This window comes from Macrobrachium nipponense, chromosome 12, assembly GCF_015104395.2.
Source record: "Macrobrachium nipponense isolate FS-2020 chromosome 12, ASM1510439v2, whole genome shotgun sequence".
NCBI classification, from domain to species: Eukaryota; Metazoa; Arthropoda; class Malacostraca; order Decapoda; family Palaemonidae; genus Macrobrachium; species Macrobrachium nipponense.
Window position 1 is genome coordinate 69139561 of NC_087205.1, and position 14968 is coordinate 69154528.

General features: G+C 42.8%; 1 protein-coding gene across 2 annotated transcripts in view; it reads left to right on the forward strand.

The window, feature by feature from the left end:
* LOC135224584 (ectonucleotide pyrophosphatase/phosphodiesterase family member 5-like) overlaps positions 1-14968 on the forward strand; it is a 204837-nt gene that overhangs the window by 178247 nt on the left and 11622 nt on the right. Inside the window, exon 7 of one of the 2 annotated variants that reach the window (XM_064263714.1) lies at positions 14266-14377. In XM_064263714.1, the coding sequence (XP_064119784.1) occupies positions 14266-14377 (112 nt within the window). Of the gene's footprint in view, positions 1-14265; positions 14378-14968 lie in introns of those variants that run through there. The other variant, XM_064263715.1, reaches the window with a different exon arrangement.

Genomic DNA, 14968 nt, shown 5'->3' on the forward strand with positions numbered 1-14968 from the left:
TAATATAACTGTAATTACAAAATTCATAAGTGATAGTATTTTAAAGAAATACAATAATCTTTCCATTTCACTCTTTTAAATGAGATGTCATAATGGTAATTCACTCTCACTCTGTTTTGGCTGGTAGTGTTAGAATTACGTATGTATATATCTTTAAGGGTACTAATGTTTAAGATGACTTTGAAATTATATTAATAATATAATCTCAAAGATTAATAAAGTAATAAGATAATAATTTAAGGTAAATTTAATCTAGGATTTTATTTAAGGTCTACATTTGGTATTTGAACTTTCAAGATAGGCAGTTATGAGCGTTTTTAGAGGGGGTTCTGGATTCTAAGTATTTGCGGATTCTAACTATTCATGAGGGGTCTGGTATGCAGCCCAAGAGAAGAAGCTTGGCTCCAACTTGAGTATGGAGGAGAGCTTGTCCATTTTTGGATGGAAGATCTAGAAGTGGACTTCTTAGCAGGGTATTCCTGTTCCGATCTCTGTGCTTTGGCCTCTCGACAGCTCTCCAGTTTTTATCAGAGTTCTGGTTCCCTCTCAAAGTGGCTACATCTCTTGAGAGAAAAAATATCTCTTTACCTCGACGATTGGCACCTTCGAGCTCAGTCAAGAGAGAAATGTACAGAGGACCTTTGAAGAACCCTTCTGGCCCAGGAGCTGGGCCTCCTTAATCTGAAGAAATCCCAGCTGGCTCCCACTCAGAAAATTCTTTACGTATTTATGATTGATGATAGACTCAGAATTTTTGGGCTTTTTCACCCCCAAAATTAACAGTCTTGCCTGAAGATGGTTAAAGAGATTTAGCACTCCATGTCTGCTCAGCAAACAAATCTATGAGTCTTCTAAGCACCTTGTCTTCATTAGAGCAATTTGTCGCCCTAGGCAGGCTACATATGAGATTCTATACGTTTACATAAGGGCCAGCTGGGACAGGAAAATTTCCCGAACACATTCATTTTTCCTATCACCCCCGAAATAAAGCAGGACCAATTTGGTAGTTTTGAAAGAAGACTGGTGGAGGGAAGTACCTCCTCCCTCTGCCCAACCTAGACTTCTTAGAACATCAGATCTAGGTTGGGGGCTCTCCTAGAGAGCAAAGAAGTGTCTAGGACATGGTCCCAGGAACAAAAACTATGGCACATAAACATCAAAGAATAGATGGCAATACATCTAGGTCTCCAATTCTTTGCCTTGGAGGTTTTTAACAACCGTGGCAGTCCACTCGGACAGCATGACTGCCCTGTCGTGCATCAAAAAGCAAGGGGGAACTCACTCTTTCTCCCTGTGTGAAGTAGCAAAAGCTCTTATAGGGGCAACCCAGAACCGCATTATATTAGTACGTAACCTGCTTTTTTCCAAGGAAGACTGAATGTTCTGGTGGACAAGTTGAACCACCAGAAGTGGACTCTAGGTCATCTGGTCTGCTTAGAGCTTAGACCTTTGGAAACTGTGGGGAAAACCAGTATTAGGCCATTTTGCCACCTCCAAAAGACATTGTCTCCCATTGTTCTGTTTGCCAGTACCAGACCCTTGAGCATCGGTAACAGATGCAATGTTACAGGACTGGTCGGATAAAGAGCTGTATGTTCCCCCCCCCCCTCTCAGTATGGCGAGACAAGTGATAAATAAGTTTTAGTCTTCAACAAAGTATTTTGATGATTTTGGTAGCCCCTTTTGGTCATTGAAAGAGTAGTTTCCAGACTTCAGAATTACTAGCGGATTTTCCAAGGCTACCTCCTCAAAAACTGCAGCTTTTCAGACAACCACACTTCAGGTGGTTATAGGATTGTACACTCTGGCCCTGACAGGCTACAAACTGTCAGGAAATTAGTCAGAAAGAAGGGTTTTTAGAAATCAGTCTCAGAAGGTGTTGCCAAATGCAGAAGACAAACTTGTGACAAAGCTTATCAAGCAAAATGGGTAATCTTTAGGTCCTGGTGGAAAAGACACAATACCTCCTATATGTACTAAGACCTCTATAGTGGAGACAGCAGATTTTCTGCTATATCTAAGGAAGACTAGAAGTTTATTCACATCAATTGTTAAAGGATACAGAGCTATCTTAATCTTGGTCTTCCGACACAAGGGAACAGATTTGTCCCTTAACCAGGATCTATCAGATCTTATTAGATCCTTCAATACCACCAAACAGAAACAAGCTTCTTTGGTGTCTAGAAACTTGGATAGTCCTTAAATGACCGTCAGGTTCACGTTGCAAGCCCATGCATCCAGTTTCTTTAAGAGACCTGACCAGAAAGAAACTTTTTCTAGTTGCATTAGCAACAGCAAAATGAGTTAGTGAAATCCATGCTCTGGACAAGAAAGTAAGTTCTTCTCAGGGGAATGCAGTCTGCTCCTTTTCCCTTGGATTTTCAGCTAAGACTGAGGTACCCTTTCAGTCATGGCCTTGTTCTTTTATCATAAAAAGACTGACTGATATTTTGGGCCCAGACAAAGAGGAGAGAACCCTATGTCCTGTGAACAGAAGGAACACGTGGACCTTCAAACAGTCGTTAGTGTTCTGTTAAAAACCCTTCATGTCTACTCTCTAAGAATGCCCTGGCAATCTTCCTTAGAGATTTCATCTCAGAAGCTCATTCCTTAGTTGTAGATGAGGTTTTTCCTATCTGTAAGGTGAAAGCCCTTGAAGTTAGGTAGTCGCCACTTCTTTGGCGTTCAAACTCAATTTATCCCTCTCGCCTATCTTACAAATGACTTCTTGGAAGTGTAAATAAGTTTTCACTTAATATTACCTACACGGTATAGAAACAGTTTATAAGTGCAGTACCTTGGGTCCGTTTACAACGGCTGGTGTGGTGTTGGGGGAAGAAGTGTAGGGAGCAATCCTCCCTATTTTTTTTTCTTTGCCTTGACATAGGGTGTTGAGTCATTAGGGAACCTGGAAGCACTATGTACATGGTGTTTCAAAATTACAGCTCCCCCCCCCCCCCCCCCCCCCCTCTACAGCATAAACTAAAATTGATATGGACAAAAACAAAGGTAATTCAGAAGAGGTATTTATTTATGTCTCTCTCTGATTATTTAATATTTTGTGTGGCCTCCATCTGCCTGTACCACAGCCTGCATTCTTGAGGGGTATGATTTCAGCAAATCACAAAAAAGCAGAGACTCAAACTCCATTTCACTGAGCACTTTGATAATTTCTCTTCGCAGGTCGTCGAGGCTTGGTATACCATTATAGTTCACTGTGTGTGCTTCAACACGATCCTTTAAGATACTACCAATGTTTTCACACACATTAAGGTCAGGGGAGCTACCTGGAAATTCACTTGACGAGAAGAAATCAATACCACTGTTTTGAAGCAGCTCCTGTGTCTGAAGAGCCTTGAAACATGGCTTCAAGAGATAACACATTTTCAGGATCTTTGAGGAAAAGAAATACTCCACCAGTAAGCACAGTTTCTGTCCTTTTTCTTTGATGATCCACATTAACCGTTTGGCTGTGAAACAGAGAAAAATTCCCAAACATTCAGGAAATTTCACAACTTGGCGATAGAGCACGTCATTGCTGATTCCATCCAACTTTGCACCCCAAATGATGTCATTTTTAAGATTTGGCTTCCTGACTGTGTAAAGGAAGAATTCATCTGATGCGGCAACATGGAGAAAGTCAGCTTCATCTCAGTCTTTAAGAAAAGAACCACAAAACCATGCACGGTCTTCTCTCTGTTGCTGAGTGATATTGGGCTTGCTGATAACATGAAATGGCTTGATACCAGATTTTTTCAACTCACAATATACAGCGCTATAACTTCTCTTCTTTCCCCTTCTTGTTTCTAGTTCAAGTGCCAATTTACATAAAGACTTTCTTGGTCTACCCACTGCCTCAGCTATGATGTCTTTTGACTCCTGAGAAAGGACTTGAGGCCTTTCAAGATTCTTACTCTTTTTGCAATGACAGTCATAAGGATTTTTGTTCCAGTTTCTTTTAACAAAGGATTCATCTCTTTTAATGTATTTAGCTATCCAGGAACATGAAATGAAGGATGCACCAGCATCCCTGGCCTCTCTGAAGGTTATAGTCCAGATTCGGTCAATCCATCTGATTTCCTCCGAGTCGTTAGCCGTGGCTGTGTCTAACTCCATCACTCAGTCTGAAAAACAAGAGATGTAAAATGAAAAATAGCTTAATAGAAACTTAAGATAATGTACTTGGAGATTGGCTGTAGCAGAAAACTTCAAAACTTTCCATTTGTTCTATGGAGTACTCTCCAATGTATTTTTACTTTTAATGTTTGGGTAATGGGGATTTTATGCCTTTTGGGTATAGGTGATAGACCTTTATTCTGGTTGATTTTGTGTTACTGCACCCCGGGCAGTGGCAACTTGTGTTCTTTGCTAGCCCTCAGAATTGCCCTTTGCTACAAAGTTCCCACTGAAGTAACAGGCATTCCACTGCTATACCGCCATGCTGGTATGCGATAAGATGAGCACTGAGCCAGAGTCAGTATTTACCTGCAGCAGCTCTCTTATTACGTAAGGAAGTAACAAACATTGTATCAATGATACAAATTTTGTGTATTTCCAAATTCATTACCCTACCTAATGATTTGGGGTAGATATGTCCATGCATCCCACCTCCTGTCACAGTGGGAATCGGCCATGTAATTACTGGGTAAGTTACTACTTATATAAAAAATAACATTTTACACATGCAACTTACCCGGCAGATATATACTTAGCTAATGTCTCTGACGTCCGACAGAATTCAAAACTCGCGGCACACGCTACAGGTAGGTCAGGTGATCACCCCCTACCACCGCTGGGTGGTGGTCATAGGAATCATTCCCGTTTTCTGACAGATTTTCTCTGTCGCCGGTGCTAACAACAAATTTGTTGGTAGCTCCTGCATAGAATTTCTTGCTTGCTTTGCCGAGGATTATTTGGGAAGTATTTGATCTTTGGTTTTTGGCATACGCTGTTTTTTGGATTTGGATTGATAATATGTCTGATTTAACACCTGGAACTCTGTTTAGAGTATGTATAAATGAAGGATGCAAGGTGAGGTTGCCTAAGGCTACTTTGGATCCTCACACTGTTTGTGTAAAATGTAGGGGAAGGGAATGTTCAGTTAAGGATACATGTGATGCATGCGAGAGTTTAACTGAAGTGCAATGGAAAGATCTAACTGCATACGTGAAAAAATTAGAGAAAGATAGAATTAGGAAAGCTTCGGCTAGAAGTTCAAGTAGATCCTGTTCTGCGGAACAGGATAGTATCTCTAACCCTGCAGTAGCTTCGCCATCTTCTTTTTTGGTTTCAGCTCCTTCCCCCCGCAGCGAACTCGTAGATGCGTCTTCCGAGAGAGCCGCTGTAGAAGCGTCAATACGCAATTTGCAACAGCAATTGCGTGATATAGACCAAGGTAAGAGTGAAGTGTGTAGTGACGTGTGCAGTGTCCCCAGTGCAGTGGAGGGGGCGTCTGACCAACTCCGCATCGCTCCTAGGCCTAGACCTCTTTCAGACTCCCATGCCCAAGGGAGGAGGAATGTCGAAAGCCGCAAGGGGGATGTAGAGTATCCCCAACGGTCAGGCGTCCCTTTTGCAGATCCTGTAGGCTCGTCCCAGGCTGCTTTGGTCAGCTATAGCAAAAGCCTCCTAAGGAAGTGTTTTTCCGATTCAGATTCGTCCTCACCTAAGCGTGGATGGAGCTCCTCTTCCAAATCGCGCCCTCTCAAGAGAGCCTGGAAACCGTCAGGAGAAGGCGCTCTTGACTCCAGCCCGGAACCTTTTCCGGAGTATTCTCCTGCACCAAAGAAAGTAATGAAGTCTCCTGAATCTTCACCAGAAGGGATTCGTTCATCTACTAAGAGATTCCTGTTGGACCTTCAAGCGAATCTCTCATCCTTAGTAGGCTCTCTTTTGACTAGTAGGCGCAAGGAGCCTTCTCGCAGGAAGGACTCCTCTCTTCCAGTAAAGAGCTCTTTTAGGAGGCCTTCTCCTAGTAGGAAGGCGGAATCTAGTAGACGCTTTTCCCCAGTAAGAACCTCTTCTCCTCCGAGAGTAGACGACTCGTTTTATGCTTCGTCTAGACAGGGAAGATTGTATTCCCCGCACAGAAGCTCGGATGCTAGGAAGAGTCATAGCGCAAGGCGCCAAGATGTAGGCTCTAGATCCTCTCCTTGTAAGAGTAAGGAGAGATTCTCCACGCGAGAAGGTAGTGATCGCTTAGTCTCAGTCGAACGATCTCCTAGGAGTAGGATCTCCTCTTCAAGCGGAAGGAAGGAACGAGAGAGGGTACGCTCTGTCCATAGGGATAGAGGTGAGAAGGGCTCTCCTTCTAAAGATTTTGATGGTTCGTCTAGAAGGCGCCAACTTTCGGTAGGACGCCTGGATGAGGGAAGTCCTTTGCATTACTCGAGACCTGTAGCTCGCGATAGGCTTTCCTCAAGGGAGTCAAGCGGCTCTCCTAGCAGGTTCCAAGACTTTGGAAAGAGCCTAAACATGGATTCGCGCCCTACTCCTGGAAGAGTCTCAAGAGTAGACGCTTACCAATCTCCTAGCAGGCGTCAAGAGCCTGAAAGGAGCCTAATCTTGGATTCGCGCCCTACTCCTGTAAGACGAGCAAGAGTAGGCGCAAGCGCCTCTCCTCAAAGGCAACAAGAGCCTAAGAAGAGCCTTGCCAGGGATTCGCGCCCTACTCCTGGAAGAGGCTCAGGAGTAGGCTCCAACTCCTCGCCTCGTAGGCTTCAAGAGCCTGAAAGGAGCCTCTTTTCAGACTCGCGCCCTACTCCTGGGAGTCACAGAAGAGTAGGCGCAAGCACCTCTCCTCACAGGCGCCAAGAGCCTGAAAGGATCCTAACTCTGGATTCGCGCCCTATTCATAATAGGCGCTCGAGAGTAGACACAAGTGTTTCACCGAATAGGCGCCAAGAGCCTGGAAAGGTAGGCTCTAGATCCTCTTCTATCAGGTATCAAGAACCTGTAGACCGGCAGGAAGCGGAGGATTCTTCTTTCCCGAGGAAGCATATCCCGGGGATTGAACTTGCGTCTTCATCTGGCGAACTCTTGAAGGATAAGAGTCGCATGCCTTCCAGGACTTCTTCTCCTAAGAAGTCTCCCTCTCCGAACGTAACCTTGGAGGAAGTCTCGGAAGAGGAAGAAACTAAAGAAGTAGGAATCTCTGATTATAAGAGACTTTCGTCACTGCTACTTCAAGAGTTTGGGGACTCACTGTGCTCGGCTGATCCTCCTTCTCCAGGGTCTCTTCTGTCAAGTACTAAGTTGGCAAAGTCCCCCTCTTTTGTCAAGATGCGGCCTACTCTCTCTATGAGAAAGGCTATTAAAAATCTAGAGAACTGGCTCCTGATTAAGAAGGAGGCAGGTAAGACGGTGTTTTTGTGCCCTCCGTCGAGACTAGCAGGTAAGCCAGGTGTCTGGTACAACACGAAGGAGCCCATGGGGCTAGGCCTTCCGGCTTCTGCAAACGCGGATTTTTCAGCGTTGGTGGACTCATCTAGAAGACGCTCTCTACTGTCAGCTAAAGCGTCTTGGGGAATGTGCGAGATGGACCATTTACTCAAGGGTCTATTTCGCACATTAGAAGTCTTCAACTTCATGGATTGGGCTTTAGGAGCTCTAGCAAAAAGAGCGCAGGATCCGGAGTTTGTGACGATGGAGGCATTATCCAGCGTCCTTTTGTGCCTGGACAAGGCAGTCATGGATGGATCCACAGAAGTGGCCTCTCTCTTTGGAGCAGGAGTGCTCAAAAAGAGATCAGTATACAGCTTGTTTCTCTCCAAGTCAGTTTCTCCCTTACAGAGAGCCTCTTTACTTTTTTCCCTGCTCTCGGGATACCTGTTTCCTCAGGAGACAGTGAAGGACATTTCAAGATCGCTTTCGGAGAAGGCTACGCAAGATCTTCTTGCCCAGTCTGCCAAGAGGCTTAAACCTGCTGTGCCGATGGCTAAAAGAGAGGGAGGTACGAATAAGGCTTCTTTCCAACAGCCCTTTCGAGGACGAGCAACCTCGAGACCCGCCCTCAAGAGTAGAAGACCGTTTAAGAGAGGACGATCTTCTCGAAGACCATTCTCAAAGCCGCAGTGAGACAGGAGTCCTCCAGGCTCCAGTAGGAGCCAGACTTTTGAGGTTTGCGAAGGTCTGGGCTCAGAGAGGGGCGGACAACTGGTCCCTCTCTATCCTCGAGAGAGGATATCTTATCCCCTTCAGGGAAAAACCTCCCTTAACCACCACACCAAGGGAGTTGGCGGCAAAATACAGAGATCCTTTAAAGAACCAAGCCCTCATACATCTGGTGCAACAGATGTTAGAAAAGAAGGCGATAGAAAAGGTACTAGACCTTCAATCTCCAGGCTTTTACAATCGCCTCTTCCTGGTACCAAAAGCCTCGGGGGAGTGGAGACCAGTGCTGGACGTAAGCGCTCTGAATCACTTTGTGATCAAAACAACGTTCACAATGGAGACGACTTCCTCAGTTCTCTCAGCGCTAAGACAAGGGGATTGGATGGTGTCCTTGGACCTACAAGATGCCTACTTTCATGTACCCATTCATCCCTCATCCAGAAAGTACTTAAGATTTATGGTACAGGGCCAAGTATTTCAGTTTCGCGCCCTTTGTTTCGGTCTTGCCACAGCTCCCCAAGTTTTCCCCAAGTTGATGAAAAATGTAGCCCATTGGCTACATTTGAAAGGAATAAGAATCTCTCTGTATCTCGACGATTGGCTGATTCGCTCTCAATCCAGGAATCAGTGTCTGGAGGACTTAAGATCGACGTTGGATCTAACTCAGTCCCTGGGGCTGTTAGTGAACCTCGGGAAATCCCAGATGGATCCCCAGCAAAGCATTGTCTGTCTGGGGATTCTGATGGATTCTCGGGGTTTTCAAGTGTTTCCGTCCATAGAAAGACAGGAGCGATGTATTCTAAAAGTGAAAACCTTCCTAGAGAAAGAACAATGTTCCGCGAGGGAATGGATGAGTCTTCTGGGGACCCTCTCCTTGTTGGAACAGTTCGTTTCTCTAGGGAGGCTTCACATAAGACCCCTTCAATTCTTCTTGAAGGAGAATTGGGACCAGAGGAATCAGGATCTGTGGGACTCTTTTCCTCTCTCCAAAGAAATAAAGGAAAACCTCAGCTGGTGGTTAGAACCAGGCAGACTCAACGAGGGACTATCGCTGCAGTTACCGAACCCCTCCCTAGTGTTGTTTACAGACGCTTTGGAAGTGGGATGGGGGGCGACGTTGGGCCCGAGAGAAGTGTCAGGCACCTGGAGTGGGGAACAGGTGTCCTGGCACATCAACGAGAAAGAGTTAGTGGCAGTGCATCTAGCTCTCAGGCAGTGGGAATCCCAAGTCTCAAACTCAGTGTTGCAAGTGAACTCAGACAACACGACAGCTCTAGCCTACATAAGAAAACAGGGGGGGACTCACTCCTTCTCACTGTACAAGAAGGCGAAGGAACTTCTTCTATGGTCAAAGGAGCGGAACATCACGCTCTTAACGAGGTTTATTCAAGGTGAGAAAAACGTAAGAGCAGACTTGCTGAGCAGGAAAGACCAAGTCATTTCCACGGAGTAGACTCTGCACTCAGAGGTCTGCAACCAGATTTGGAAACTCTGGGGGAGGTCAAACATAGACCTGTTTGCAACACATTGGAATGCCAGGCTGGAGAACTACTGCTCTCCGATTTCGGATCCGAGGGCAGTAGCAGTAGACGGTGTTCTCTTAAATTGGGAAGGAATAGACGGGTACGCTTTTCCTCCTTTCAAGATCATAGGAGAGGTCATAAGAAAGTTTGTTTTGACGAAAGGAGCGAAGCTGACCCTAATCGCCCCATTCTGGCCAGCTCAAGAGTGGTTCACAGAGGTACTGGAATGGATGATTGATTTTCCAAGGTACCTGCCTTTACGGAACGATCTTCTCAGACAGCCCCACTTCAACAGTTACCACAAAAACCTCCCCGCGCTCGGTCTGACTGCCTTCAGACTGTCGAAGGACTCGTCAGAGCGAAGGGGTTTTCACGCGCGGCTGCAAAGGCAATTGCAAGAGCCAGAAGACCTTCAACTATACGCGTGTACCAGTCGAAGTGGGAAGTATTCCGAAGGTGGGCAAGGAATCAGAATGTATCCTCTTCCAGTACCTCTGTGACGGAAATAGCGGATTTCCTGTTATATTTGAGACGGAAATGTAATCTTGCAGTCTCTACCATAAAAGGGTATAAGAGTATGCTTTCCTTGGTGTTTAGACATACAGGACTAAACATCACGGAGGACAAGGACCTGCATGACTTGATTAAGTCATTCGAAACTTCGAAGTCCAAAACAGCTAGACCACCCACCTGGAACCTGGATGTGGTGTTAAGATTTCTTATGTCAGAGAAATTTGAACCTCCCAATAACTCATCGTTTAGGGATTTGACTAGGAAATCTATTTTCCTCTTTGCTTTAGCATCAGCTAAAAGAATAAGTGAACTCCAGGCTTTAGAAGGCACAGTGGGCTTCAGGAAGGATTCTGCAGTGTGTTCCTTTAACCCCCTATTTTTAGCCAAAAATGAAAATCCTTCTAAGCCTTGGCCAAGGACGTTTGAAGTTAGAGGACTGACTTCCCTAGTAGGGAGAGAGATAGAGAGAACCTTGTGTCCGGTAAGGAGCCTCAAGTTCTATCTAGAGAGGAAAAAGCAAATGGGAGGAAACTCGGAGAGCCTTTGGTGCTCAGTAAGGGATCCAAGAAGAACGATGTCGAAAAATGCACAAGCCTTCTTTATCAGAGACATTATTACAGAAGCACATACTTCCTGTGAAGAGGAACATCTCGGACAGATGAGAGTTAAAGCACATGAGGTCAGAGCCGTGGCCACCTCCTTAGCTTTTCACAAGAATATGTCTTTGCAGGATTTAATTGGATCCACATATTGGAGATGCAATTCTGTGTTTGCATCTAACTATTTGAGAGATGTACGTGTGACTTATGATAAGTGCTTCTCTCTCGGACCTTACGTATCTGCGGATTCGGTGCTGGGACAAGGGTCTGAAACCAATCTTACTTAGTTTAGATAGATTAGGAATTTTAATCTTGTGGTGTTGTTTTTATGGTCGATTGAAAGTGGTCAGGGAAAAGTACCACTTTCAAATCGTAGTTTATAACAAAGTAGTGTGGTCAGGTGGTCGAGATTGGTTGTTTCATGCTCCTTGTAATGGTTTGGACCTAGGCTCTGTCTTGTAAGAGGGTTAGTCCCCGTTGATATGACAAAGGTGAAGGCTCTACCATGTAAGTGGGATAGGCCCCATTGGTACGATCCGAAATAAGGCTCTGTCGAGTAAGCGGGCTAGCCCCCATTGACAAGATCCAGAAGAGTTCCCAGTGACAGGTCTCATCCTCACTGGAACTCTTGAGGCAAGCAGACTCATAGACAGTATTCATGAAGTCTTCTGCCCAATAAGGTAGGAATCAAGGTATTTAAGTTTATTTATAGTACCTACAACAAAAGTTGTTTTCCCTGTTTTTTGAATCGCTATTTTTATTGAGTAACTATCTCTTACCCTCCTCCAAGGGTGCCAATCAGCTAAGTATATATCTGCCGGGTAAGTTGCATGTGTAAAAATGAAATTGTTAAGATACAATAAAGTTTTACACATACTTACCTGGCAGATATATACTTAGCTAATGTCTCTGACGTCCGACAGAATTCAAAACTCGCGGCACACGCTACAGGTAGGTCAGGTGATCACCCCCTACCGCCGCTGGGTGGCGGTCATAGGAATCATTCCCGTTTTCTGACAGATTTTCTCTTCCCCTTATCTCCTGAGGGGAGGCTGGGTGGGCCATTAAACGTATATATCTGCCAGGTAAGTATGTGTAAAACTTTATTGTATCTTAACAATTTCATTTTTTATAATAAAATGTTTTATATATACAATACTTACCAAGTAATTACATGATTGGAGCCTGCCCTCCTCCCCATGCATGAACACATGGACACAAACAAATTGAGCTCTTGCTCCTCTCTGTATCCTGAAAATGGGCGGGGTCTTCACCCACCCAAAACAAACTGGTGCGACTTGTGGATTTCAAAATTTTAACTGCCTAGCGAGTAAAACTCTTAGCTGTGTAATTGGTGGGTAAGTATATATAAATACTTGCTTTATTATAATAATGTCATTTTTATGTTGAATATTAATATAATAGGCATTATGTACCCATTACAGTACCAGTCTTTGGTCTCTCTGTTAATAGGACTTTTGTATTTAATAGTATTCTTATTATTTCTATCTATTTAATTTATTCTTCAGCTACTCTAATTGTTCACTCAGTGCCTGTTGCACAGTCTAATGTCCCTCCAAGATAACAGAATTGTTCAACTTAAGACTTGCCAATCTATCCTAACAGGGCTCTTTATAAATTGGCAGCCTAATTACTTCCTCTTTGCACGGTACTTTTGATTGTTGCCTCTTGGTAAAGACTGCTTAGTCGCTATTCTCTCAAGCACGAAGCCAAATTGATGATTATCGGTTTTCAACATTTCTCTAATCCTTTCATCCTGCACCTTTCCCAGTATTTTAATAGCATGCTAAAGGAACCTTATTCAGTAACTTCCTCATTGCGGTGCAACCTGTTTTTCTTTGTATACCGTTACTTTGAGGCTCTGTTTCCCACATTTCAAGTCCTGTCTCTTTGTTTAGTATGCTTATGTACGATCAGTTCTCCTGCTGCATTTATTAAGCCACCATACTAGATGATCTTGAGGCTCAGTATAATATTGAGTTCATTTATGAAGACATTTACTTTTGCATGGTGTCCATGAGCTTAAGAGAATTTTGTGTCTTCTCCTTAAATTTCCATGATATCTCCTATGGTTTGAAGATGACAGCACCACAGAAGTTTGGGTATCTTGATACAAAGGCTCATATAAAGGTTATAATGGCATCATGCTTGTTGAAAGCTAATTTGTAGTGTGTGTCCATATCGTCTTTAATGCTGAGGTTGTGTTCCTTCAGGATTTGTTTTTAGCTTGCTCTCTTTGTACGTATTCAGTGTACCCTAATTTATAATAATCTGATAGCATCCTGACATTAATCTGACAAAACCAGGAAAAATTTGATTACTTTGCAAACTGGTGGAGATTCATCATGTTATCAGGATCAGAGTAAATAAATAGATGGAAAAAAAAGATTAGGTATGATGTGGCACTGGAGATTTCATTCTCCATTTGACACAAATTTAAAAGTTAATTTTTATAAGGATACTAAAGGTTAATTTGTTGAGAGTGAAGAATAGTTTGCCTTTCTTGTGCAGCTGTAGATATTGGATCTATTAATTGTTGCTATGGCAAATAGAAATGACTGTCCTTTATTCTTTGTATCTCTGCAGCCTGACCCATTCATTCTGAATAGTATTTCCATACTTTTCATACCCATGGTTGTACATCTTTGAGTTCTTGTTGAAGTTTAAGCATCCCTGAATTTCCTTACACTTTTGTTGACTACTTGACCTTAGATTATTACAGTCATTACTTTCTACCTTTGGTTTTCCCACAGTAATTACCCACTTTCATGTCTGGTGTCTATGCCCTTTTAGACACTTAATATAGCTTTCTTAATTAAGCATGTCTTCCTTTTCACTTTGTTTCTTCATTGTCTTAAATCACTTGGCTTAATTTTTGTAAGCATAATCCAATATCAAATATGTTTCCCTACTAACACAAGCACATACACTATGACTTAGATGTTTATTTTTTTTTGGTTTACCAGCATTGATAATACTGGAAACCGTGATTTTTACAGCATTTTTGTTGTTTCTGATCATGAATTTTACCACTGTTCCGTCCACTGGTTCAAAAGCAGTTAATGTTGACATTTTTGTCATATCTATGCAATATTCATAGTATTGTGTGTTCCAGTAGTGTCTTTGACCACTATTTTATAATGATGTGGCAACTTCTTTTCAAGGTAAGAATTATAGTATTTGCTCACATTCTGAGAAGCTTTAAACTATGCATTTCATGAGTCTGCTTTGTATTTTTTCTTTTCAACTGTGTACAATTCATGTAAATTTTTTGTACTTTGCAGCATTTGTATAGCATTAAGCACTTTTCTGTATACTACTGACTGCTTGAACAGAAGTGCTTGTTGCTTGTTATATGGCATTTGAGATCTGAACATCCTTTAACAATACTTATTAGCTTGGTAACTTGGTGTTTTTCATGTTAAATGTCATGTAAAAGTTTATCACTAAAAACTTTTAACTTTTTCATTGTTAATAAACAGTATCTTTGTTAACAGGATGTTTAGTTGGATTGATTGGAGTCATAGGAGTGATTGCATGTATACTTTCAAAACGAGATTCTGGACGACGTGTATCGGCAGATGCACTTATTAATGGTTATGTTCATAGGTGAGTGTAGTATTCATGAACAGTTGTTTATGGATTTTAGAAATTTCATTCTGATATTTTAATTTTATTTCATTACTAATAATGTGATTTGTATGTGAACCTAGATATGTCCTATTCTCAGATTTTGTATGCTTTCATTTTTCTTGCTGTTTGGTTATGTGTTTCTAAGAGAGCAAGATATCTTCTCAATGTGGACTTGATGGATCCTTACTGAAAAAGAGAATATGGGTCACATTCTAAAACTGTCTTTTATTAGAAAGTGTATTCTTTTTCCCCTCTCCATTCCTGTTTCTTCCTGCTTTCCCCAGCATCCCCAGTCTGCAGTTTGCTCCCTCAAGGCTCTGAGTGGTAACTTAACTGTAATAGCTTTCCCTCCACCAAACGCATATCAGTCTACAGCCAACTATTACATCCTTCATAATATGAAAATTTCTTACATCCTTTACCATAGCAGGTTAGGACTTTCTGTCTTGCAACCTACATCCTGAGTGAGCCTGTATCCTTGAGTAGGTTAACCAGTATGACACTCAGATTCTGATTTGTTGTTGCTCCTATCAGGAGAGCAGATCTCAACTCCATTAATTCTCCTGC